At 40.9% G+C, this 27,808-nt stretch overlaps 1 protein-coding gene across 2 annotated transcripts in view; it reads left to right on the top strand.

The window, feature by feature from the left end:
* C6H10orf67 (chromosome 6 C10orf67 homolog) overlaps positions 1-27,808 on the top strand; it is a 105,466-nt gene that overhangs the window by 41,336 nt on the left and 36,322 nt on the right. The window contains exons 6-10 of one of the 2 annotated variants that reach the window (XM_060192641.1): positions 4,400-4,541; positions 5,996-6,054; positions 11,604-11,669; positions 16,545-16,604; positions 18,316-18,501. In XM_060192641.1, the coding sequence (XP_060048624.1) occupies positions 4,400-4,541; positions 5,996-6,054; positions 11,604-11,669; positions 16,545-16,604; positions 18,316-18,501 (513 nt within the window). Of the gene's footprint in view, positions 1-4,396; positions 4,542-5,995; positions 6,055-11,603; positions 11,670-16,544; positions 16,605-18,315; positions 18,502-27,808 lie in introns of both variants that reach the window. The other variant, XM_060192640.1, reaches the window with a different exon arrangement.

Here is a 27,808-nt window from a genome sequence, read left to right as displayed (position 1 = left end):
AATTGCATCCCAGACAGATGTAATGAACAGAGACCTGGGGCCTTTGAGGACAGCCCTACTCAGTGGCCTCACACTCAGACACACATGGTCCATTTTGAGATGTTTATATCTCTCAAGTGTTCTGTCCCCACTGGCCTCTTTGCATGTCCTGGAGAAAGAGTGAGAATGAGTTTCATGAGGACAACTGGAAATGAGTGAGCAAGCTGTTTTCTGACTCCAGACGACACCTTAAAGATGCTGATGGTTATTCCACTGGCATTTGTACTAAAGGTGGCCACCTCTGAATTTCTGTAAGCACTTTAATATTTGTGGAAAGGGAAATACTGTTGATAAACTGCATGTGTGCATTTCCCCCAGTTCCTCTGGAGCCATATAAAATATACAACCCTGATCTCCTAATTCCATTGAGGACATTGCAGTGCTGTATTAGTGCACAGTGACAGAATGTACACAAATGCCACAAAATAAAATCAGAGGTTATATACGGTCAACCTCTGGAAATACTATTTTAAAAGTCCTTGACGAATAAGCTAAATTCTGGATGGGATTGCTTTTATTTGAATGTCGTCTTATACAACTGCTCCCTCTAGTGGTTCAAAAAAGCTTGGCTCCCCCCCATCCAAAATCAAATTTGAAAGAAGATGGAGAAACACTTAGAAAAATGTCAAAATAGCAACGAAAATAACATGAAATAAAACTCAAAATAAACCAACAATCAGTTTACACAAATAGCTTTATAATAAGTGAGTCACCCTAATACCCTTTCCGGACTGCTTTAGGGAGAAGTCAGACAGGACTGTGATATCAGAACAGAGAATGTTTAGTATAGTTAGCTTATATTGATGATGAAATCAAACATCAGGAAAGGAAACTCTCTCAAGTTTCAGAAACCTTATCTCTCCAAGTCAGGACAGCCTTAAAGCTAGAGATTCCCAAGGGCAGACCCATTCCAGGTCTGAGTTTCTTTTCAGGTTTAGTTTCCTGGCAAATCTGTGTGATGGAATTATGCCCCACCAGAGTGGTCATGGTATTATGGGCTCCCCTTCACCGATCCTTTTGAGAGCTTCTTAAGTAAGACTGTGTGACTCACACTCACAGCTTTACCTGCACACACCTGCCTGCATATGCATTGCAGTTGCAGATGGAGCTGTTTTGAAAGTTTATCTTTTCTCTACTGCCCCAGCATGGATGCCCTATGTAGCCATCAGCCCCTTGGTTCCCGTATGTGAACATGACTGCCTGTAGCCAATGGCTGTAAAACAGATCTGTCATTCAAGAGTGGCAGCTCCGCGGGGCTGCACTGTCCCAGCGTGCCACTTTCTTGGCTGTCACTCACTGTAAAAGCACCTGCTCTTCTGTGTGACTGTCATGCAGCACAGGCATGCATCTGAACCCCCACACTGTCCCCAGTGTCAAATTGAGTGCTGTCCATGGGACCTGCAGATTGAGACAGCAACATGACAGAAGGGAGGCAGCTGAAAAGCATATGTGGTGCTCCAGACAGCGTTTCCAGACTTCACGGCTTCATCTGCAGCTCCTGGCCAGATAGATTCTGGCATTGAGTTGGGACTAGGACCTGAGATGTTGTTTCTAAAAGCTCCCAGGTCACTCTGAGGCTCCTAGCCTGAAGTCCATACTTCGAGTAGCAAGCCTCAAGAAACATTGTTTCAAAAATTGAGTCTCTCAAGATCAGCTTGGGGTTCTGAAACCAAAAACGGGTATTACACCTTTTATAAGTGTCCCCCAAGAAGAATCATGCCTACGCCACCTCCTAAAGCCTAAAGCCCTAGTTATCCTCAAGATGATAAAACGTTAATTGGGCAAGTTAACTTTATGAATTGAAAACTCTAAAATGGTCATGAATCACTGACAGCCTGTTTTAGACCATAGTGTGTCATTAAACAGTGACATCAGATTAACCACCTTCTAAACCTGATTTTATGAACACAGTTGATTTTAAAGAAGTTGCATGATCTAAGTAAGCCAAAGCTAGTGTTAATGGGCAGATGGTAAAAAGAACACCACCACAAAATCTGCCACTCGCAGTATAACAGATGACAGTAGCAGCCCAGAACTATCCCTTTGTTCGTTTTGCTAATGAGTGTCCTCATTGCTGAGGGAGACTGCATAGTTAATTACTTGCAGTTCCCTCAGCTGACAGATGGTGGGGACAGAGCTAAAGGCTACTCTGACTCAGGCCTATCAGGCACGGAGAGGAGGAAATGCCTTGGAGTTGAATGTTTTCCTTGCTTCCTGAATGTATACTTGAAAATACACCTATATTTTGAACTAACATGACTTAGAAATTTTACACTTTATCTGATTAATTCAATAGTTTGTTTAGTTTATGATGTCACTATTTATGTAATTCATTTTAGGTCTTCATGTTCTTCAACTATTAGACATAGACATAGGTCTGTTAAGGCAAATACTATTTATTTTTAAATGTCTTTTCATTTTATAAATACATGCTCTGGTGGCCTCAAATAAAACAAGAAATTAACGAATTGGAGTCCTTTGTTAAGAAAACAGTGTTTGGGGGCTGGGCAGTGGCACACCAGGTTAAGTACACATATCACCATGCGTTAAGGACCCGGGTTCAAGCCCCAGCCCCCCACCTTCATTATGGGTGAAGCAGGTCTGCAGGTGTCTTATCTTTCTCTTCCCCTCCCTCTCTCTCTCTCCCTCTCAGTTTCTCTCTGTCCTGTTCAAAAAAGAGAAAGAAAGAAAATGAAAAATTGATAAAAATGCCCACCAGGAGCAGTGGATTTACGTAGTGCAGGCACTGAGCCACAGCAATAACCCTGGTGGCAAAACAATGTTATTTATTAACTTTTAGTTTATTCACTCGTTTAAGAGAGCAGTGGGCTCAAATAATTTAAATGGAGTGGTGAACAGAATTCTGAAGAACTGCATTGTGTTTACTACAAAAATAATATTGTTTTAAAAAGTAATTCTGATATAACACTTTATTAGTAAGTTACTTGCCTTTAAGTAGTTAAGAATACACTATAAAACATTGTTATCACTTATTTTTCTTTGACTCACTATGATCACAGAAGACAGCACTTTAATTTACTTACAGCTATCTCTAGAGGTAAGTCAAAGGAAATTCCAAAGGGATACCAGCATATCTGTGTGAATGATTTTGTTTTTTTGAGGGGAAGTTTATTCTTGTATATTTGCAATTATGTCAGTGTTACAGAGAGAGCAATTATATAGTTCACCCAAAGAGTACCTTAAAGTGCAAAAAGTATGTCTACTATCTATATTAATTTTAAAACAAGGCAGAGCCATCTCTCAGCATTTTAATATCACTGCTTGCAAGCATATTTTTAATATTATGAAATTACACAATCAGCTTAACATTTTACCCCATTAAGTACAAAGTTTAGCACCAACTTCCCCAATCCATTACATCTTAATTTTTATTAATGTGTGGCAGTAAAATCTAGACAGCCATAAGTTTTGCATATTCAGATGTTTTCAACAGCTTTGAAGCAGACAAAAAGAAAGGAAGAGTCACTGCTCCAATAAGCTTCTATTGCATTAAAAAAAAAAAAAAAACCCTCTCCCATAATGGACATGGCAAGATTTAAACAAAAGACACACATAATAAAAATGTAAATGAGTTTGCTTTCCTAAAACTATAACTTTAAAGTCTTTTGTTGGAAGTTATCCTGAAACCTTCTTACAAGGTAATCACTGTTTGCATAGAGATTTAAACCCAAGTCTTCAATAGTGTTCAGCGTCTGCACAGCCCCCGTGTGACAGGCATGCAAAGCCATGTTAATGTTCAGAATATGAATTGCCTCTGGGTGGCTCCTCCACTGAGCAGAAAACCAACTGTGTGCATATCCGTGTGCCTGATGGACTCCATGCGGCTCCCAGCCTGAAAACGTCACCACTTTGACATGTGATGTGCTCCTCCTGACATTGGCAGTGCTGACACTGGGAAATGCCACAAAGGCAACAAGCCCCCCTCCTTCGCCTTGCACTCAGCTACCCCCTGGTGCTGCCCGGCCACAGTCTCCCCAGCCTGCCTAGTTACGAGGCCAGAGACTTGAGTGCACACAGAGGGAAGTGTGGGTGGAGGGGCCCCAGCTGCCTCCCCGGACACAGGCTCCATAATGAATTGACCTGAATGATGAGGGCACACAAACAGAATGATATGCATTATTCTTGTCAATAAAATGTCCCCATGGGCTGTGGTCTTTGTACAGAATGTACTGCAGGCTTTCTTCCAGCCAGCTCCATTTAGTCTCCTTCCTTTTTTGCTATTCATATTATAAGTGTGTAATAGAATTCAGAAAATTATATGATAGCTCGTCTGTATCTGGTGTTGCATATTAAAATCCTTGATTCCCCTGCTTAGAAATATGGAACTCTTCTCCAGCAGGATTCTTTTGATCTCAGTACTGCCAAAGGAAATGTAGAAAAGGTAGCTTCTGACTACAGACTGGAAAATGAGAAACTGCTTCTAACAATCTCAGGACTTGAAGACGAAATCCAACTCAATTTGAAAGAAAATTCAGAACTAGGTAACATTTTAAAGTCTTTTTCATTTTTTTTTTTTTTGAGATTTTTGAGATCAGTCTTTACAGTGGGGACTTCATGAAATTTGAGGCTGTGTTACTCTTTTCCAAGCACATACTTGTCTAATTATTTACTTGTAATGGATCAATTTGATGGCCATCTTTGATTTGTATTTAAAATGACACTCCTGCTTGGGACGTGTGTGGGTGCTTCCACTCCTGAGCTAATTAATTAATTTCAGCGTACCTGTCGGGTCTAGCTCGTGGTGGTGCTGGGGATTGAACCTGGGAGCTTTGGTGCCTCAGAAATGAAAGATTTTTATGCTATCTCCCCTGCCCTCCTGAGCCACTTTAACACATGTTAAAAACATAAACCAAGCACTGAGCTTTGAAAGCAATGTGCTAATACTGCTGTTTCACTTATAGACATTATAAACTGTATTTTGATGGTTCTTGTCTCATCTGCTATAATGATTCTTTAGAGTTTTTAGTACTAAGATGTGTATACATGTATGTGAGAATGTGCTTCATGGAGAAACAGGGCTAGCCCTTCAGGAAAATAAGCTGCTACTTATGCACATTATCTATTCTCTTCAATCTTTCATACAGATTACAGATTTCAAGTGCAAATTTTGATTTATATGCATTCTGCCTCATTTTTATACACCATAAACAGGGGTAAAAGTTATTTTTACCTCACCAAAGTAAGATTGCTTTAAATTTCTTTCACAGTTACTCTTTAGTTATGTGAATTAAACAATATTGCCTTTATGTGGTCCGGGAGGTGGCGCAGTGATAAAGCTTTGGACTCTCAAGAATGAGGTCCCGAGTTCGAGCCCCAGAAGCACATGTGACAGAGTGATGTCCGGTTCTTTCTCTCCTATCTTCCTATAAAATAAAATCTTAAAAAAACAAATTAAATACATTAATAAAATTAAATAAAATCTTTAAAAAAACAATATTGCCTTTAATCAACAATGTGAAAGGCAAAGCATTAGCCAGCAGTAAGAATTTAATGCAAGCCACTGACTACATCAGATAGATTGCAGTAAGCTTGGATCCAAATGTACACACTGTCAGTTTGGTTTCTCAGTGTGACATAATGAAGCTTTCTCAGGTTGGGATCATTCTTCCTGAGTCATAAAGTGCCACCTGCTAAAGTACTTTGTGTTGGTTGCAACTAAGAGCAAAAATGTCCACTGCTCATGCTGATGAAAAGCTCTTAGCCGTCACCCACACTTGGATCTTGAACTTAGTTCTCAATCCCTATCGGACCAGCCATCTGAACAGCAGGAAGAAGGCTGTGAATGTCAAGGGCAGTTGTGAAGGTCACAGTCTTGCTAGGACTTGCGTCCACCAGCCCTGCCAGCGGTGTACAGCCTGCCCTGAAGCCAGCAGTTTGAATACGTCCGCATAAGCTTGTAATTTCATGGTTGGTCTCTCTCTCCTTTTGTTTACAGAATATGAACTTATACATCTGAGAGACAGGACAGAAAAGGATCAAATAACTATTCAAAGGGTACTGAAACTTTTTTTTTTACATTGATGAATGACTCTTTTAAATTGAAACATCAGCATAATTGGTGAAATAACACTGGGCCCTGCTTGTCTTGTGATGTAGAGTCAATCTCTGGATTTAATTCCTCCCTTTATGTAGGTGGGTGATAGGGCAGCTTTATAGAGCCACGTCAGGTTGTATGACTTACGTGATCAAATATGACTTACATCATCAAGTCATGTATGCGACTTTTCTAGTGATAAGGAAGGATTCTGCCTGAGAGTGTGTCCATGTGCAGACACTACTTTTCTTTGGAATAATTTAAGTATCTGTTTTGTTGATGAGAAGAGATAGGGCACAGGGAGTCCAGAAGGGAGCTTGTGGAAAATTATTAAGGAGTAGCCTGATGACATATGAAGGAGCCACACTTGGGTTATTTAACAGTCTATGTTTTGAACAGGGAATTCTTGTGTACTCACGGCTGGGGTCTCCTGTGTGTTTGTTTCGGTCACTCCCAGGCTGGCTTACAGTCCTTTTGTTTTGTTTTTGGTTTTGCCTCCAGGGTTATCACTAGGGCTCAGTGCAGGGACCATAAATTCACTGCTCCTGGGGGCCCTTCCTTCCTTCTTTCCTTCCTTCCTTCCTTCCTTCCTTCCTTCCTTCCTTCCTTCCTTCCTTCCTTCCTTTTATCTCTCCATGTTATTTGATAAGACAGAGAGAAATTGAGAGGGGAGGAGAAGATAGGGAGAGTGAAAAATAGATACCTGAAGACCTGCTTCAGCACTAGAGAAGAGGCCCACTGTAGGAGGGGAGCAGGGGCTTAAACCCAGGTCCTTATGTACATCCTTCTGCATAGTACTACGTGTGATTAACCAGGTGTGCTACCACCCAGGCCCCCACTTACAGTCTTTTTATTTCAAAGAGAGGGAGCAAGGGAGAAACATCACAACACTGCTTCACAATTCCTAAAGCTTCCCCTGGTACTGTGATGTCTCCATGTGCTGCCAGGGTTCAGACCCACACACCTCCCCACATGCAAGGCTCTGTGGTGAAGAAGTGTTGCAGGTGTCTCTGATCCTCTCTCTCTCCCTTCCCTCTTAATTTCTCTCTGTCTCTATCCAATAAATAATAAATAAAATTTGTTGTTGTTGTTGTTGTTTTTTTTTGCTACTAGGGTTATTGCTGGGGCTCAGTACCTGAACTACGAATCCACTGCTCTTGGAGGCTTTTTTTCCCCCTTTGTTGCCCTTATATTTTTTTTAATCATTGTTGTTGTGGTGGTTATTGTTGTTGGTATTGATGTTCTTGTTGTTGGATAGGACAGAGAGAAATGGAGAGAGGAGGGGAAGACAGAGAAAGATAGACACCTACAGACCTGCTTCACCACCTGTGAAGCATGAAACACCCCCCTGCAGGTGGGGACCCCGGGGCTTGAACCGGGATCCTTATGCTGGTCCTTGCACTTTGCACCATGTTTGCTTAACCTGCTGTACTACTGCCCAACCCCCCAAATAAATAAAATATTTTTAAAATACTCTGCATTTCAAAAATTCAAATAACATTGTGACATAAATCACTAATAATTTTTGGTATTCATGTTCACATATTAAAATGATATTTTACATATGCATTAAAATAAATGAAACATATCATTCAAATAATTTTAATTTTTATAATTTTTATTTATAAAATGGACTGACAAGACCATAGGATAAGAAGGGTACAATTCCACACAGTTCCTACCACCAGAATTCTTTATCCCGTCCCCTCTCAAATAAATTTCATTAGCTTACTGTTCTTAAAAAAATTACTGTAGAGAGTCAGGTGGTAGCACAGCGGATTAAGCACACACAGCGCGAAGTGCAAGGACCAGTGTAAGGATCCCAGTTTGAGCCCCTGGTTCCCCACCTGCAGGGGTGTCACTTCACTGACAGCGCAGCAGGTCTGCAGGTGTCTATCTTTCTCTCCCCCTCTCTGTCTTCCCCTCTCTCTCCATTTCTCTCTGTCCTATCTAACAACAATGACATCAATAACAACAACAATTATAACTACAACAACAATAAAAACAAGGGCAACAAAAATAAAAATTATTGGCATATGATTTGAATTTTATCTTTATCCAGTAGATCTGTTCTGGATGAAATTAGCAGACTCCCTAGTCTCTCTCTTTTTTTTTTGTCTCTCTCTTTTTGTTCCTTTATGCACCGGATTCCCACATAGATTCTGTCTGTGGGTACAGTTGAATATGAAGCAGAAAGAATCTAGAACCCTGTGCTCCTCTGCTGTTTCTGCCATCATGGAGCCTTAAGCCAGTCTGTCCCCTTCCTTCCTCCTGCTTTTCACAGACTGACTGCAGACAGAATAAGATCTTCCAGGAAAAGTTCTCTGACAGCTGGAAAGTAGAGTGGGAGTTGCTGGATAAATGGGAGCTAATAGTGACTTAGTTCCAATATCCAAGTATCCTTCGTGCTCTAAATTAATCCAGAAGTGTTGATTAGGTGCCTTGTGGTGCCAGGTACTTTACTGCTGAAATACTCTGGCAGTCACCTGTCTGTGGTTTGTGTATAAACATATAGTTGCCTCTGCTGTGGAAAATCAATCTAGAAGAAGAGACAAAAATCCACGGGGAAGTGTCATGGGACTATGATAGGAGTATATACACAGAGGAGAAATACTTGACCTGGAAGGCTCTAGAAAGACCTCACCAACAGCCACGTGCTTACATCACTTCCTTTACTCGAGCTGATTTTCTAGGTGCATAAGAGGGTGGAAGGTCTAGGTGCAGAGTGTGGGCTGCACTTGTGACACTTATTTAGTGCAGCTGGAGTGTGACTCGGGAATCGGGTGGGGTGGGGGGAGAGTATGTGGTAAGAGTTAAGAGTGGGGCAGGAGGAGAAAGAAGTCTGCAAGATGGAAAAAGAGAATAATGGAGGAGGCATTTTCAGAAGCCACATGCTCCCATTTTTAGGCCTGGATGAGATTATAAACAAGTTGAATGTGGGACTGAACTCAGGTAGGCTGACCTCTTGCCACCTATCTGTACCAAGCAGTCTCAGATAAAGTGTTTAGTAGCTTTTATGTTTTAATTCTAAAAACCTAAAAAGAGCAGGGTTCATATTCCAGCTGCAGCTACCTTCTGAATTTCTGCTGGGAGGGAGACAGAACAAAAGTCAGAGATTGCACCCTGGGTGGGTGAGACCAGGAGGCGTAGAGACTGTGGAGGTAAGGGGGGAGGCCCAGCCTGGACTGTAAGAACCAGGGGAGGCTGAACAAGGATACTGATCCCTGGAAGAGAGGGTAGGGATTGCCAAGAAAGGATGAGAGGGATGTGGAAAGGGGGAGAAACAAGAGAAAGAGAAGCCCATATGATGTGCTCCAGCAGGATGACAGTGAGAGCAGCGAGGGGTGGTTGCAGGCAGCACATACTATAGAAGCTCATTCTTTACCAGCAGAGGTTGAAGTTACCTCCTGAGTGCTCTGAGGATCCTTGAACACTGAGGCAGGCCAGATTTGACTTCTATAAATGGAATGAATGGCATTAGACAGAGAACTCAACAGTTGTACACCAGACTTCCATGCCTGAAGCCAAGAGGTCCTAGGCTCAGTCCCCAGCACCATCGTAAGCCAGAGCTGAACAGTACTCTGGTCCCTCTGACTCCCTATCTCTGTCTAAGAAAAGAGGGACATTAAATTAAGGGGGGATGGGAGTCAACAAAAGCAATTAAATGATTGCTTGGGTAAACTTATAGAAGCTATAAAGTCCTGAAACAGAACAAGGACAATGACCCTAGGGAGGAAGAGGAAGATGAATTCAGTGATGATTTTAGGCTGTGAAAGCTGGGGCTATTAGTTAGGTTGAAGTCAGGAGAGGTAAAGGAGAGAAAGAAGCTAGGGTGGATAGCTCTCAAAAGCAACAGATAAGAAAGCTAAAGCTTGGTATTGGGTAGTGATACAGCTGATGGGCACATGTATGACTGTGCAAGAGGACCCAGGTTCAAGCCCTGCCCCCACTTGCAGGAGGGAAGCTTCACAAGCCCTGCAATAGTGCTGCAGGTCTCTCTCCCTCTCCCTCCCTCCCTCCCTCTCCATCCCTACCCTCTATCAAAAGAAAAAAAGGGGAATGGTAGAACCACAAGGAAGACATTGATAGCCCTGGTGGAAAACAAGCAGACACACCTGTGGCTCAGGAGGTGGCACAGTGGGTAAAGTTTGGACTCTAAAGCATGAGGTCCCTAGTTCAATCTCTAGCAGCACATGTACCAGAGTACATGAACCAGATACTCTGTTCCCTTCTCCTCTCTCTCTCTTTCTCCTCTCTCTCTCTTTCTCTCTCTCTCCTCTCTCCTATCTCTCCTCTCTTCTCTCTCATAAATAAGTAAATAACATCCTTATAAAAACTAAAATAAAACTTAAAGAAACATAGAAACAACTTATTCATACAGCTAGTAGTACAGGGGTAGAGAGAGGTTTGATCTAAGCCAACCCCTGTGCTCTTTCTGTCATCATTCTGCCTTCCATTGCTAACTGTAGTAAGCAGTGTCCTCATATTACCCAGAATCCTCTTTCTTCTCTCTTCACTTCCTGCCATCCTGTCTGTGTTCCCTGTGGCCCCCAACGCCAAACTGTTTCCATTTCTTCCACTGGTCCATGCTTCTCTGTGGTCGCTTGCTATTTTTGTCTACACTTCCCTCATTCCCTTGTTCAATTTGTTGAACTTCTACATCCTTCAAGACCTTTGTCAAATGTTATTTCTCTTATGGGATTAGCACAGGGATAGATTATTTTGCTATAAATATGAAGACTGTGTTATGTGGATTGGTATGCTTTTCAACTACCTAAAATTTAAATCAACATTTTTACTATGTACTGTAGTCATCTTTCTTTCTTTTCCTTTTTTTTTTTTTTTCGGTGCTTTCTGGCTACTGTAGGATGGATCCAGAGAAAGGGTTCTGTTCTATATCCTTTTTATATCTTCATAACTGAGCATAATGACTGATACCTAAAAGGTGTGCTACACATGTTTATGAAACCAATGAATGTATAAATTAATTGAACTGAATGGATGTTAAAACCAAAGGTTGGGTTTTATCAGTGTATACTATTTCTGTCACACACAGAATCTGATCTGTTTAAACTCTCTTAAAACCCTAGGCTGATCATATGAGATGGTGACCCTGCAATAGATGCGTTTGATGATCACTTTCAGCTGGTTTAGATTTGGCTTTATATGCATATAGCACAAAGCCTAAAATAGGAGAATAGATCACATGAACAGTCAAATGAGCTCGATCTTCATGTAGACTAGGGCTTGCTTTGCTAGGTGCTGATGTAACATTTTGGGGTATGGTGAGAGAGGAACCCTGGGAGTCACTTAGCTCTTACAGTATATATTTTGCTTTGCTTGAATAGTAAAAGTATAATAACATTATTGATGACAGTGTGTATCCGGTATTTCTTTTGATCATACTAGAGTCAATTTTCCTCATATTTCAAATAAAAATGCTTTTCACTACTATTGAGGAGGAAGTTCAGATGTCTTCTAATCAAAATTTTGTGTTCTTCTCTTTCAGCTAATGGATGGCAGAGACAGGCTGATAAGTGAGCTTGAAACTGAAAAAGCATTAGTTCAAGAAATGGTAGGGTGATTTACATACTTTCCTAAAATATTTGGATTTCGCAGTTTGTTTCACAGAAATTTTATGAACTTTATCTGTAACCATTTACTACAAAGTATCCATTTTTACTTTATTAGTAATCTAAGTATATGAAAAATTATAAATATGTAAGACAATCATTTGGAAGAAAACAATTTGAATAGTATTATAATAAATACACTTATTGTGTAGAAGAGTCTTATGTAAGTAGTAGTATAGCATTATCAAGTGTATAATACTTTTAATTTTATTATGGATATTTAAAAAAATCAGAGCCTAATATTTTGAAGAATTTGCTATTTTTAGTTACAAATTAGCATAAGTGACAACAGAAAAAGAGCCCAGCTAGATATTTTGGCATTCTGTGTCAGTCTCATAAGAAAACACTGCCTTTTTATGTCCTTTTAAGAGAACTTTCCAGACGGCTGGTCTTTTATTTTATCTGTTGACTGCCCACCCCTAGACGGCCCCCCCACCACACCCCCTGCCCAGCTCATGGTGCTGTATTTTGGCTTTCAACTGGTCACCACTACTATGTCTTTGTTACTGTAAACTGACTGTGTTTTTTATCATCAAAAATAAAACACAGCTTGACTTACGTTCTAAATGTGCTTGAAAAGAATATGATACTGTTTAGAAGAGAAAAGGTTGTTTATAGGAAATCAACACTACTTCAGATATTGAAACATTCCCTTTTTAACAGCTTGTCACACTTTGTGCCAAGTCATGACTGTTCCCCTAACTCTGTTTTGTTACTCTCAGCACCATGTGTTTTGGGTTCCTTGTCATAGAAATTAATGCAGAACAATGCTCCTGGATTACAATAAAGCCTTCTATGAAACCAACTGGGGAATGCAGGCAAGGAAAACCACTATGGTCAGCTATTCACAGTAACTATGTGTTAGTAAATATGTTCTTTTGAAGCTTCTACTTTTAAATACCCAGCATATAAAAATCATGTCCATTTTGGAGGGTGAACCCAGTCAATTTCTTCTGCCCTGCACCAGCCCTCTCCTGTCATTCCTCCAAAGTCCTGGAGTTACTTCAGAAAACAGCTAAATCTACACAATACCATTAGTACCAAGTGTGTTTTGTAGAAAGAAAAAAATGTTATCATTGTCAGTTTGTTACAGAATTATAGAAGAAACCAAGCTGCTTAATCAGTGAGTTTGTACCTTATGCTGTGAATAGATCCTGTAGGATGTGAATGACTTGGTCTATTTATTTGAACTGTAAGTGGTTAACCGGTGCTATTGTATTGCCCAGGGGGAACCAATCACTTTGTATTTTGTTGTTCAGAAGTTGGATCCACAGCCTTGTTGCCAAGCAGCAAAAACTTGTGGCACAAATCCCAAAACTGCACAAGAGCCCTCGGCAGGCTTGGCGAATTTGGGGGTTCATGCATACAGCAGACATAGTGTGCTTAAGGTTCTTCTTGTGCCCATTGTTCCCCCAAGGCTTTCTTTGGGTGCAGGAAGATCACTGTTGGGTAACCCTCCTCCCACCAAGGCTTTCTGCTGTTCACTAGGCGAGAGGCTGGCTTGGTGGCTATTTGACCTTTCCTTGCTTGTTGCTATAGTGCTTCCCCCCATCCCCACCCACCCCGGAAATGAAGACTTGTAATTATACCCAGATAGAGGAGTGGATTGAACCAAAGTCATATTGTAAAAATTAAAAAATGTTCTCATTGAGGGGCTTTTTTCCCATCTTTGTGTATTACTGTACAATAGATACTATTTTTTCTGCCTATTAAGAGCCTGCCCTATTAGGGGGCCAGGCTCTGACACACTGGTTAAGTGCACATAGCACTATGAACAAGGACCCATGTAATTTGCACCCCACCAAAGGTGTCCAAGTGTGCTTTTTTTTCCTCTCCACATCCGTGTTCAAACATATCTTCTTTTGTCTTTTTTTAAATAATTATTTATTTATTCCCTTTTGTTGCCCTTATTGTTTTATTGTTGTAGTTATTATTGCTGTTGTCATTGTTGGATAAGACAGAGAGAAATGGAGAGAGGAGGGGAAGACAGAGTGGGGGAGAGAAAGATAGACACCTACAGACCTGCTTCACCACTTGTGAAGTGACTCCCCTGCAGGTGGGAAGCCGGGGGCTCGAACCAGGATCCTTACACTGTTCCTTGAGCTTTGCACCACCTGCCCTTAACCTACTGCGCTACCACCCGACTCCCCATCTCTTGTCTTATTGATAAGTCATTCTATCTGATGTGAAGTCATATCTCTTGAAGATTTTGGTTTGTATTTCTGTTTATTTATTTATTTATTCCCTTTTGTTGCCCTTGTTTTATTGTTATAATTGATGTCATTATTGTTGGATAGGACAGAGAGAAATGGAGAGAGGAGGGGAAGACAGAGAGCAGGAGAGAAAGATAGACACCTGCAGACCTGCTTCACTGCCCTTGAAGTGACTCCCCTGTAGGTGGGGAGCTGGGGGCTCAAACCAGAATCCTTATGCCAGTGCTTGCGCTTTGCAGCACCTGTGCTTAACCCGCTGCGCTACTGCCCAACTCCCTTTGGTTTGTATTTCTTTGATAATTACCTCTAAATTTTTTTTCTTTTTTTGCCTACTGAGTTGCATGAGTTGTTTAGGATTTATGCTTTTACATATGTAATATTGGCAAGTATTTCTCTTCCCTTCTATAGATTGCCTCGAGGAACTGTCAACATGGGGCTAGTTGAAATCCAAATTTGCTATGAATCCCCCAACCCAAACTTTCTTTCCTTTCCTTTTCTTTTCTTTCTCTCTTTCTTTTTTTTTTTTTAGAAGAGCAAGGTCTCAAATAGTCATCCTATGTTGAACTATGGTATTTTGGGCTGTACATGGTGACATAACTTGTCTCCTTAGAAACTAAATACACTGAACCAAAGGAAACTCGAGAACTGGATTTGGGTGTGAGATCTGTACTTCAAGTTGTTCTGTCACAGTGCAACTAAGCCAGACTTAATCAATGAAAAAATAGAGATCTACAAAGATCTAAAGGAAACATTTACTAGCAGGACTGTGTCATCAACGACAAGGATTACAAGGCAAATGGTAAAAGCAGTTGAACTTGCGGCTGAAGAAAGGGCTCAGCCAGCCAGTCGACTGGCTTGCAGGAGGCTCAGGCCCCAGCGTCACAGGTGGTGGAGGGATACCCAGGCTCCTCTCTCAGGTGCCTTCTTCCTCATATGTAACTCTCTCACCTGCGCAAGTTAAACAGTAAAAGAGTCTTTATAAAATCTACTGCAAGTAAAGATAATGAAGTGAAAACATTTTTTAAATGTGTGTGATGAGGCTAAAGCAGTACTTGAAAGAATATTTCTAGCTCCAAAAGGGTATATTAGAATATCCCTAAGGGGATATAGTCAAAATTAAAAATATTGGGGGGGGCTGTTGGTGTATCCAGTTAAGTGTGCACATTACCCAGCATAAGGACCTGGGTTCTAGTCCTCGCTTCCCACCTGCAGTGGGGGTGGGGGTCTTCACAAGTGGTGTGGCAGGTGTCTTTCTCTCCCCTATTTTCTCTTCCATCTCAATCTCTATCCTATCAAATAAGCTAGGAAGGAAAAAAAAAAGGAAAAAATGGCTATTGGGAGGAGTGGATTTGTAGTGCCAGCACTAAGTCCCAGCAATAACCCTGGTAGCAACAAAAAAGTAAATCAATTTTTAAAAGGAAGAAGGAAAGAAAAAGAAATTAAGAAAAACTCCAAATTCAATGATCTAAGCTTTCACTTGAGAAAATTGGAAAAATGGGGAGCCTGGCGGTAGAGTAGCGGGTTAAGCACAGGTGGTACAAAGCACAAAGACTGGCAAAGATCCCAGTTCAAGCCCCTGGCTCCCCACCTGCAGGGGAGTCGCTTCACAGGCGGTGAAGCAGGTCTGCAGGTGTCTGTCTTTCTCTCCCCCTCTCTGTCTTCCCCTCCTCTCTCCATTTCTCTCTGTCCTATCCTACAACAATAAAATAATAAGGGCAACAAAAGGAAATAAATAAATTTTAAAAAATATTTTAAAAAGAAAATTGGAAAAATGATTACAAAAGACTGATCAGGTATCAAACTTACAGTTAAAGTCAGTGCATTAGAAATCTGCACAAAGGTAGAATCAAGGAAATAGGAGGTTGGTTTAAAAAATCAATATAAATACTTAACTATCATTCCTGACACGAAAACTTCATGAGACAGACCTGATTGCTATTTAATTCTTCTGTCTCAGTAGAACCAAAAAACTATTGAAAACCAGGTGTAGTTGTTGTTCAGATGCCAGTGAAATGTATGACTAGATGCATCTCTCTTCATTATTTAACTTCATAATAAAATTAGCCAATAATATAATTGCTGGCATTACTCATAAATTCACATTACTAACTTTAATATTATAGAGGTATGCATTAATCATTTATTTCTGATAAATTGCCTTTTATTCCTCAAAAAAGGAATTGACTAAACTAACAGTCACTTTATTACATTGTTGATGTTTGGCTGTTCAGTTATCTGAACTCTCTCTCCAGAAACCTTACTAACCCTGGAATTTATAACTCTTACAGTTGTATGTAAAACAATTATTATCACATAAGCAAATAATGCATGTTTTTCTGTAATCTCTATTATGCATAAATAAATGATCTGATGCTAATGAGTTTAAATACTTGCATTTACATCTATTTCTGTTCACTCTCTTGTAAATGACTTTTACTTGGTTTACATTTCTAATTCACAGTCAATATTATAACATATTTCCTTAATAGTTTCAGTGGCCTAATAGTTTTAAATGCTACTTTTCCATTGCTTAAGGAAATTTTATATAGAATTCTCTAAATCTTTGCAAATGATAACAAATGGTATGGGCCTTCAACTTCCCAGGTTGCTAAGCAGAAAGAGCAGATGGAAGTGAAAAAGAAGTTTGGCAACCTAGCTATCAGGGTTTGTGTCTGATTTTCTTTAATTTTTTTATTAGTGATTTAATAATAATTGACAAGATTGTAAGATAACAGGGGTACAATTCTATACAGTTCCCACCACAGAGTTCCATGTCCATCCCCTCCACTGGAAACTTCCCTATTCTTTATCCCTTTGGGAGTATGAACCAAAATTCTTTATGGGGTGCAGAAGGTGGGAGTTCTGGCTTCTGTAATTGCTTCTCTGTTGGACATGAGCATTGGCAGGTCAGTCCTCACCCTCAGCCTTTTTCTGTCTTTCCCTAGTTGGGTAGGGCTCTGGAGAGGTAAGGTTCTAGTATACATTCATGAGGTTGTCTGCCCAGGGAAGTCAGGATGGTGTCATGGTAGCGTCTGCAATTTGGTGGCTGAAAGGCAGTAAGATATAAAGCAGGAAAAATTGTTTAATAAACAGGAACCCAAAGGTAGGAATAGAGCAGATAAAACTAAGGGGGTTTTCACATGGAAAAAAGTTAGAAAGTCTGTTTTAGGTATATTCCAAGGGGCCCATGACTTTATTAATTTTTGCCTGAGCCCAATAGCAACATGCAGGTGGACCACAAGTATTATTTGGGAAGATGGTTTCAGAGTTGATAATAGGACTAGAAAGCTGGATTAGGGCAGAGAGTAGCTCCCAAATTTGAGGAAAGTATATAAATACCATTAACTGTTAACCCCATCTATCTGATCGTTTTTTCTTTCTTGTGTTCTGTTTCTTATTTTGGTTTCTTAAGTTCAAGAATCTGCACATACCACACCAAGACTTTCACTTTCCAGCATTTGAATTTGAGAAAGGAAAAGCTTGAAAGTGAGGCAAGGGGGGCTGGAGGGTGGAGGTGCTCAGTGAGAGACCAAATGCCTCTCATGTATGAAGCCCTGGGTTCCATCCCTGGCACTACATGGGAGCATGATGGTCAACACCAAAGATGGAACTCCATGGATGCTGGAGTGGTGCCCTGTTGTATATGTGCCTCTCTTTCTGACTATAAAAATACAAAGTAAAACTTGGGCCTCAGAGGCTGTTTAGGGTATCGCACATGCACTAGACTCTGGCCTCAGTCCCTTTTACCATTTCCCCCTGTCTTTTTTATTAGCTAGGACAAGAAAGAAATTGAGAAGGGAGAGGAAGATAGAAAGAGAGACACCTACAGACTTGTTCCACCACTCATAAAGCTTTCCCCCTGCAGGTGGGGAGTGAGGACTCAAGCCTACTTTTATTTATTTTTTTAAGTAAGGCAAGAAGTATGAGTGGGAGAGCAGGAGACTGACCCTTGAGATGATGACTGAAAAGAGTAAACTGCTGAGGAAATAGGTCCAGCACCAGGAAAGTGGCAGGTGCCATCCTGGTGAGATGATCTGTAGGCTTAATGATGCTCACATTCCCATCCCTTCCCCCCACCTCCTATTTCCCACTTTCTTACAAATAAGAAACAAAGTTCAAATTCCACAAAGAGAACCCCCAGGAGACACTGATCTGTAGCTATGCTTTTCTTAATGCCGAGGCATTAAGAAGAGGAATGGAAAACAGATTCAGTTTGCAGAGGAAATCAAGCTCGAGGAGATTGTGGGGATGGGAGTAAGAGCAGACCCTTTGGGATTGAAAAATTCAGTCCTGTAACTTCAGCTCAAGGGAGGAAAAAAGGACCCCAACCTGAAGAAGGAAATGACAATAACCAAGCTTATTCTTTCTACTCCAGGTTTCGAAAATAGCCAAGACAAAAGAAGTCCCCTCTGCATCCCCTTGGCCCATGATAGCCACAGCAGTTCCAGCCAAGGCTTCAGATGTTCCAAGGCCAGAATCTTCCTCCATTAGTTCAATGTCTGCTAAGCTCCAAAAATTGAAGAGCCTAAAGCCATCTCAAAAAACAGAAGAGAAGCCTGTGGTAAGAACTGTTTGTATAACCTTACCCTGTGACAGTTTTGTCTACACAAGGACAACTCTTTCCTTAGCACAGCCCACCCCCAGTCCCACATCAACAAGGTAGCCACCCACCTGCTACTCCACACACTCCTTAGGCCTATTACCACTCCCAAGAGGAACAACCATCATGGTTGTTAACTTAGCTTAGCCACCAAGCCTTAGTGTATATCTATGAAATTAACAAGACAGGGACAGGAGGCATAACTTTGGGTTGAACCCAGGTACCACAAGGGGGGGGGGTGCTATAACTCTGGAGAAAACTCCAATGCTGTAGTGACTCTCCCTCTTTCTTTCTTCCTACCTTCCTTCCATTCTTTTTTCTTTTCTTTTTTTTTAAATTTTTTTTATATTTTTATTTTATTTATTTATTCTCTTTTGTTGACCTTGTTGTTTCTTTTCTTTTCTTTACTTTTGTCACCAGGTTTATTATCACTCGGTTTGTGCCTGCACTACAAATCTACCGCTTCTGGTGGCCATTTCTTCCATTTTTTTTTCTCTTTCTATTTTTTCTCTTTTCTATTTTAACAGAGAGAGATTGAGAGGGGAGGGGAAGTAAAGAGGGGGAGAGAAAGAGAGATGCCTGCAAACCTGCTTCACGGCTCATGAAATCTTCTCCCTGCAAGTGGGGAGTGGGGGCTCAAACCCAGGTCCTTGTGTATGGTGATATGTGTGCTAAAGGGTTTGTCACTTCCTCGCCCCACTCTCCCTCTATCTCTATCAAAATGGTGGGCGGGTTGGAGGGAAAGCCAAAACATGGCCCAGGAACAATGGCATCTCAGTGTGTGAGGCCCTGGCTCTGTTAATTAATTAGCAAGATAGAGAAATCAAACTTATAGACTTCTCTAGGATGTATAATTTCTAGGGCAGCACAACCATCTGTTGTCTGTCAAAAGCTTCCTGAGGAGTCTCTGAAGTCCATGCAGACACACCATATTGGCTCATGTCATAATCTGAGTTGACAACTGGATGCAGCCACATTATCACAGACACTTGTGCATGAATTAGACACCACTGTCCTACTTCACATTCCAACTGAATAATAAGGGTGGTTTTTCCTGGACCTTTGGCAGGTCATATTAAGGGACATAAAGAGCATGTTAAGAGGCAGTGCTGAGCCAGTCTGCTCAACGTTGGTGGATTGGGCCGCCATTAGTAAGCAGCTGCCCGAGCCGCACTCAGTACACTCCATAATGTCGGCGGGCCAGGCGTTCTCCAGCATGGAGCTGTGGGAGTAGTTGAGCTGCAGTGGTCTACCCTGTGGGTGCTGTGCATTGTGTGATGAGTCAAAATTCCCTTTCCATGTTGACTTTGGGCAAGTTTCAAAGCCACTGCAGGGCACTTCCAGAAATGCTCTCCACGTGTGCACTGCGTTCTCCATGCTCTCCTGTCTCCTTGCTTCCAGTTCCGGTCTTGCTGCTTTTGCCATAGATTCTGCTTCTTTAACATTTGAGATCATTCAAGCCAACAGAGCCCACAGACAGAAGGCTCAGAGCTCAGGAGTGAGGAGCAAGTAGAGAGAGGACAGGGAGCACTCCACTGAAAGGAAAATCCAGGAGTGGAGAAAGTGCAATCTCCTTTGAAAGCAGCTCACTTTGCATTGAGATACAAAGTATAAGCAGCTGTAGTCCAGGAGGTGGCACAGTGGATAAAGCACTGGATTCTCAACCATGAGGTCCTGCCAAAATTTGGACTCTGAGCCAGTGACCAAGGCAGTGCCTCCTTCCAGAAGCCCCATCAGCTGCCTGAAAGTCAGGTCATGCTCAAGGGCTCTGTGGTCTGAGACTTCGACACTGACCAGGATGACTGTAAGGTTGCTCAGTGACAGGGATAGAGAAATCCAACCTCCAATCTTGGGGTGGCAGCAGCAGGGGAGCAGCCCCTGCCCCTATAGAAAGCCCAGCACTGCAGCTAAATCCTATATTTGCTGTGGTTTCAATTTACAGATAGAAATAGAGCTTCCTAAGTCACAGCCCCCAGGGAACAAAAATATTGCCTGTTGTCATCCTCAGAAAAGGGACCGCAGAGGGAAGACAAAGATGGACAAAGGGTGTCATTTCAGCAGGCGTCTGTCTCTTAGTGTCACAGTCTTTCCCTCTGACTGGAATGACTTCTATCTTGCCTTTGCCAAAGAAACAGTACATTTGGTCAGCTGAAGAGACTCTGAAGTTAATGTGTAACGATAAAATAAAAATTGGACGGGGGCAGGAGACAGATCACATAAGCTGTGTTCACATATTATAGGAGTTGACTTGGCTTAAAGCAAAGTGCATTTTTCTAGTCATTGTCATTACATCTGTTTTTGTTGACAGCAGTCCTTTTATGTAAATGCTCCTTCACCTTCTCAAGTTGTCTGTTTTTCACTTAGATACATTTTCTCTCTACAAATGCATTTTAAATACAAATGCATTTTAAATGCCAAACTTCTCCCAAGTGGCTTTAAGAGTTTTATAATGTTACTTTCATGTAAAGAGAGTGTGCTGCAGGAATTTTTTACATCCGTCATTTAACTTATCTAATTAATCATACTTATTTTCTGAAATCTGTGTCATTCGGTGGGAACGGCACACGTGTTTGCCGGAGCGGAGTACACAGTGATAAACTGAGTGTTTAGCCAGTCTGGAGAACATGATACGGCCTCTGCTGACCGCTTTCCACTTATGAAAGATTTCACAACATAAAATTTTTTATTTGTACAGTGTTTTGTTTAAAGTTTATTTTTGATACCCACAAAGCATTTCAAATAAGGAGGTCTCACAGAACAAGGTTAAATTGAATTTCCGGGTTTTTTCCCTCTCCCGGGGTAATTAGCAGATTAAGATTTCACCCTGAAAATGCTTCTCTGGAAGACTCTGGGCCTCCCCGGGTAACCTGGGCTGTGCTGAGGGAACATATGGTGCTGCTCAGATCTGCAGACAGCATCAGGAATCTTCTGTGTGGGAAGTGGGACATGGGGTAAAGTCAGTCATGCTCCCATTCTTCAAGTTCACCCAAGACAAAAGACTGTGCAACATGAAAGACTTCAGGGGCTGGGCAGTAGTGCACCTGGTAGAGTATACGCAATACTATGGGACCCAGGCTCAAGCCCCTGGCCCTCACCTTTAAGGAGGAAGCTTAGGTGTCTCTTTCTCTCCCTCTCTCCGCCCCCCCATTCTGTCTCTATTTCTATCACTGTCAGAAAAGAAAAAAGAACAGGGTGGGAGGGGGGAGGTTGTCATCAGGGGTGATAGAATCATTATGCAGTCACCAAGCCCCAGCTATAAGCCTGATGGCAAAAAAAAAAAAAAAAAAAAAATCAATGAGATCTCTACAGTATTACTCATTAAACATTCAGTAATAAATTTCTAGGTGTAATATTTTTGCCATGGTTTTGCAATCATGACAATATTCATCCTGCAAGACAGTAATTTTGAAAATGCTACCCTAGAATAGAGAATGATTATGACAGTTGCACAGTAGTACAGGCTAGGAGGATGATGGGAATGTCTGTCTCTCCTAAGATGGGCGATTCACTCCTGTGCAGACCTTTCATTTGATGGAATTGCTCATGAGGTTTAAGATAAGCTGTGTCCGAGAAGAAAGGAATATGTTCTGTTCACTCTGTCATGCTTCTCCTCCTTGGCTTGGATTGAGAAAGCAGACAGCTAATAGTTCAGCAGAGTGGTGGGGAAAGGCAGAGTGATGTTCTTGCTGAGTGACCATGCGGAGCAAGGGGATCACGCAGAGATAGGACCATTCTGGACAGGTGCATGCTTCAGCGGTTGTCAAAGGGTGGTTACTATATTCTGAAGGATTATGTTGACACAAAAGACTTTTCCTTATCAAACCGGATCTTTGTTCTTTGAATGATTAACTTTAAGCTATGGAGAGAAGTAAAACCATGCACTAAAATCACTTGTTTTGTTTTATTTTTTATTGGTCTTTGCTTTGTTTTTAGATTGATGATTTATTTCATTTACTACCAAAGTAAACTCATCTTTAGATTCTGCTTCTCAGTGACCAAAATTGAACATCTGAGTAATACCATATTTAGCATTCAAATGAAAGATGGTTTTACTTATAATATGTGTAGGGTGGAGGTATTTTAGTAGAAAAAATATTCAACACGTATCACACCAATGAAAATGTTATTTGTTAAAATAACTTGACGAGTTTTACATTTTATCTCTTTATTTTATTTTGGAGGGGCTATAGCATTTTACTTGTAGAGTTCAAGATATTTTTTTAAAACACTTATTTTTTTTTTTCACTTAAGACAGAGAGAATTTGAGAGGGAAGAGGGGAGAGAGAGGCAGAGAGACTACTACAGCCCTGATTAACAACTCATGAAGCTATCCCCCTGCAGGTGGGAACCAGGGCCTTGAACCAAAGTCCTTGTACATTACAACATGTGTGCTCCGCCAGGTGTGCTAATGCCCAGAGGCTCTCACAGTATTTTAATACAACTTAACTGAAGGGCTTGTATTTTTGTAGAAATCAGAAGAAGACAAATTTAAAATCCGTGCCAATTTTTACGCCTCTCAGGAACTCTTAGCCACAGGATTCATGCCAGGTTCCGACCAGGTATATTTTCACCTCAGTGTTAGCAGAAGAGTCACCCTTGACTTTCAGGGCAACCATCTTATCCCTGACTACATGGTGTTGCTTTATATCATTTCCTGGATTTTAGCAGTGAATTTCTCTCTAATTGCACTGGTCTTAGAGGTCAATCTTGAATACCAGGTCACCTAACTAGAGCCTTGACACTGCCCAGATTTGGATCTTGCCCCAGAAGACAGAGCCTTTACCATGATATCACTCATCCTGTCTGCCATTACTGCATCACAGACACTATGCAGATGACACTTCCATCAGAACTCACTACCATAGAACTACTTCAGTATTGATGTTCAGTGTCAGAGTCAAGTCTGAGGTAGTAATATGCCTTTGGGCATAGGCATTAGACTCTTGGCCAGCATTTTGCACCAGAGCTATCAGCTTGTCTGTTTCTGCAACCCTGACCTCTCTAGATCTAATCTCTCTACATTTCAGCTTTTTTTTTTCATAAAAAGGAAACAATGACTAAACCATAGGATAAGAGGGCAGTGTTGTGGCACAACTCCACACAATCCCTACCACCAGAACTCTATATCCCATCCCCTCCCCTGATAGCTTTCCTATTCTTTAACCCTCTGGGAGTATGGACCCAAGGTCATTGTGGGATGCAGAAGATAGAAGGTCTGGCTTCTGTAATTGCTTCCCTGCTAAACATAGGCATTGACAGGTCAATCCATACTCTTTCCCTAGTGGGGAAGGGCTCTGGGGAAGAGAGTTCCAGGACATATTGGTGGGGTTGTCTGTCTAGGGAAGTCTGGTTGGCATCATGCTAGCTTCTGGAACCTGGTGGTTGAAAAGAGAGTTAATATACAAAGCCAAACAAATTGTTGACCATTCATGGACCTAAAGGCTGGAATAGTGCAGATGAAGAGTTGTGGGGGCGGTCCTCCATTTTGTAGATAGCTAGTAGGCATATTTTAGTTATATTCCAAAGGGCCTGTGGCTGTATTAGTATTTTTTTCTTTTTCTTTTTTCCCCTGAGCCTGAAATCTGATATGCAGGTGGATCCAGGTTATTGTCTGGGGAGATGATATCATGGCTAGAAAAAGGACCAGAAAGCTGGATCAAGGAAGAGAGTAGTTCCCTAATATGGGAAAGGGGTATAAATATTGTTGACTGTAAACCCCATTGATTTGATGTGATCTGGGGCCCATATTCAGCTTAGGAGCCTATGTGACCTCTGCATCCCTGTAGATCTGAGCTCACATTCTGTGGTCATGAGTAGGAACATTCCAAACTCAGGTGTAGCATAGAGTATGTTGTCCATCCTCCCTTTGGAGGATGGGAAATATTCTCTACCATTGTTGATCCAGGTTGAGGGCAAGGTATTATGGGGACCCACAAAGGGGTCTATTGTGTTGTTCCCGATAGAAATGACCAGTAACAATGGAGAGAGGGATTTGAGGTCTAGACCCATGTTGCATGCCTCTCTCAATTCATACCAAATGATATTGCATCCGCCGATTCCAACCTAATCAACGCAACGAGTACCACCACATCAGCATGCTTCACTTCAGACTGTGTCCAGAGATGTCAGGCATGGAATATCAACCCTTCACCCTCATTACTCAGATGAGACCTTTCCCTTCATAGTATTCTCTAATTCCATTCCAGGAGTTTCACTTTCTAACAAAGTCCCAAAACCTAGATATAGACCAGGTCCCATGAGATAGAGCATGTGTTCACATGTATCCATAAATTAGGGCAAAATATATACCTGAAAGCAAAAATACACAATAGTCTGTAGTGAGTCAGTATCAAGTTCCTAATGAATTAGTGTCTACTTAGACTTAGATACCCTCCTCACCTACTTCCTATTATAGTTCTCTCACTCACTCCAATGCTAACCTTATCAGAGCAAAGTCTGTAAAATCTGAGTAAGGGCAAGAGACTGGCATACTTTAACGATGACTCTTTAGTCACTATCAGGCCACCCCATCAGCTGGGGCCCTAATCAGGGAGTCCTGAGATTTTAGCTTTCTTTTCAAATTCTGGGAGTATGTTTACATAAATTGCAATGTGTCATTTTTTAAAATTTTATTGATTGATTCATGAGAAATGATAGGAGAGAGAGAAAGAACTAGACATTACTCTGGTACATGTGCTGCTGGGGATTGAACTTGGGACCTCATGCTTGAGAGCCCAATGGCTTATCCACTGCGCTACCTCCCAGACCACAACACCATGTCATTTTTTTTTCCTAAAAATATTTTTTCATGGAGAATACTTAAGATTCTTTTGTTTAGTATCATTTTTTTCTTTTCCTTAGTGTAGTCTCTGTTTGCTCATAAACCACAAACTTTTAAAGAAAAGGTATTTCTTTTTTATTCATCTACTGCATGTTATTCTTAATGATTTTATTTGATCAACTGGTGTAAACAAGTGATTTCTCACTGAATTGATCTAATGACAGTGAAATCCATCCAAAGAGTTTTATTAGTCTATATAACTTTATTATGGAATCAAAGTAAAGTTTATTTAGATTTGTTTTTAAATAAATAGGAAGGTGACTTAGCAAATAGAACATCTGCTTAAAAAATGAGGATCTCTTTTATCATTCATACCATGAGGTTCTTTACCAGTTTAATATATATACACACAGGCCTAGGAAAATAAAGAAGTTACGTACAACCAGTGCCATAAAATGTTATGGAACCAGTTAATTTGGGGACAAACTTACACTGGATGAGATAGTAGATGAGAACTTCCCCCAGCTGGATTAAGGGGGAGATACACAAGTCCAGAACATGCAAAAAGTGCCACACAAAGTAATCACACACCAAGACTTACTATAATTGAAATGGCAAAAACTAAGGATAAGATCCCGAGGACAGCAAGAGAAAAAACAAAGATTCACCTATAGGGAAGCCCCATAAGATTACTAGCAGATTATAAAAAAGAAATCTTTATTTATTTATTCAGGAAGAAGGCAGGAATAGAAACAGATTGAGAGAGAGAGAGAGAGAATATGAACCAGATACCACTCAAATGCACATGCTGCCAGGGATTGAACTCAGGACCTCACACTTGAGAGTCCAATACTTTATCCACTGCACCGCCTCCTGGACCACCAGATTTTTCTACAGAAACTCTAAAACCCAGAAAAGAATGGGAACATATTTATAATGTTCAATGAGAGAGACTTCCAACCAAAGATACTGTGCCCTGCTACACTTTCAGTTAGACAGAGTGGAGGAATAAAGAGTTTCTTAGAAAAGCAAAACCTAAGGGAATCTATTACTACTAAACTTGCACTATAGGAATTTCAAAATGGGCTCATACAAAAACAAACCAAGCTCACAAGTGGTGAAGCAGGTCTGCAGGTGTCTATCTTTTTCTCACCCTCTCTGTCTTCCCCCCTCTCCACTTGTCTCTATCCTATCTAACAATGATGACATCAATTAACAACAACAATAACTACAACAACAATGAAAAAACAAGAGCAACAAGAGGGAAAATAAATAAATATTTTTTAAAAACCAAGCCAAAAAAAAAAAAAACTTCTAAAGGGCAACAAAAAGGAAAATAAAAAATAATTCAAAAACACTCAACACCCATATAATATAATGACAATCAACCCTCTTAAATACATAATCTCACTTAAGGAATACCAATGGACTGAATTCACCCACCAAAAGTCACAGAGTAACATGGTAGATCAGGAAACACAGCCTAGAGCTGGAAAGACAGCATAATGGCTATGCAAAAGACTTTCAGACTGAAGCTCTACCGTTCCAGTTCAATCCCCTGAGCAGTGCTCTGGTCTCTTTTTAACATTGTTGATGGGTAACGTAATTATTACATCCCCTGTGGAAAACAATTCCTAAAAACATTAAAAATCAACCTACTAGCAGAAGAGATAGTACCGGTTATGCAAGTGACTTTCATGTGAGGCTCCAAGGTAATCTGGTTCAAATTCCCCTGTACCACCATAAACCAGACCTCAGCAGTGCTCTGATAAAAAAAAAAAAAGTTAAAATTAGATAAAAATCAGCCTACCATATGACTAATCAATTCCTGTCTGAGGCATCTGTCCAAGGAACACAAGCACACCTATCTAAAAAGAGCCATGCACACCTACGTTTGTGGTGGTGCTATTTGTAATAGCCAGTATTTGGAAGCAACCCAAATGTCCAACAACAAGTGAATCATTAAAGTTGTGGCACATTCTATAATGGAATACTACACAGCTGTAGAAGCATCATCCTCTCCTTTGCTACAACATGGAGGAATCTAGAATCATGTAGGAGGAGGACACCTAGCAGATGACTCACTTAGATGGCATCTAAGAATAAAGCAAAGGGCAATACAAGGTGAAGCCTCAGTGGACTGTGGTCTATCACAGCAGATAGGAACCTGGAGCAGGGAAGGGAGGGAACACTGGGGGAGGCTGGAGACGTAAGCCGTTATGGTAGAAGAAGATGATGGTTTGGTTGAGGATGAAATGTACTGATATCTATCTCAGGGGAAATTTGGAAAGGTGTCTTTGTGTCATCAAAATGCCTATAAATAATTTTCCTCAATAAAGTGATACTGGAGCTGGGAAAAAATTATTTTAATTGTTTACATCTAGGTTACTTGGTTATGAACTAGTTTTCTTGTAGATTTAAGAGAAAGAAGTTGTGAGTCTATAATATATCTGGATGTCTCTTGTTAGTGTGGATTGACATTTTTAT

The sequence above is a fragment of the Erinaceus europaeus genome, chromosome 6 (genome assembly GCF_950295315.1).
Source record: "Erinaceus europaeus chromosome 6, mEriEur2.1, whole genome shotgun sequence".
NCBI classification, from domain to species: Eukaryota; Metazoa; Chordata; class Mammalia; order Eulipotyphla; family Erinaceidae; genus Erinaceus; species Erinaceus europaeus.
This window is presented reverse-complemented; position numbering and strand designations above follow the sequence as displayed.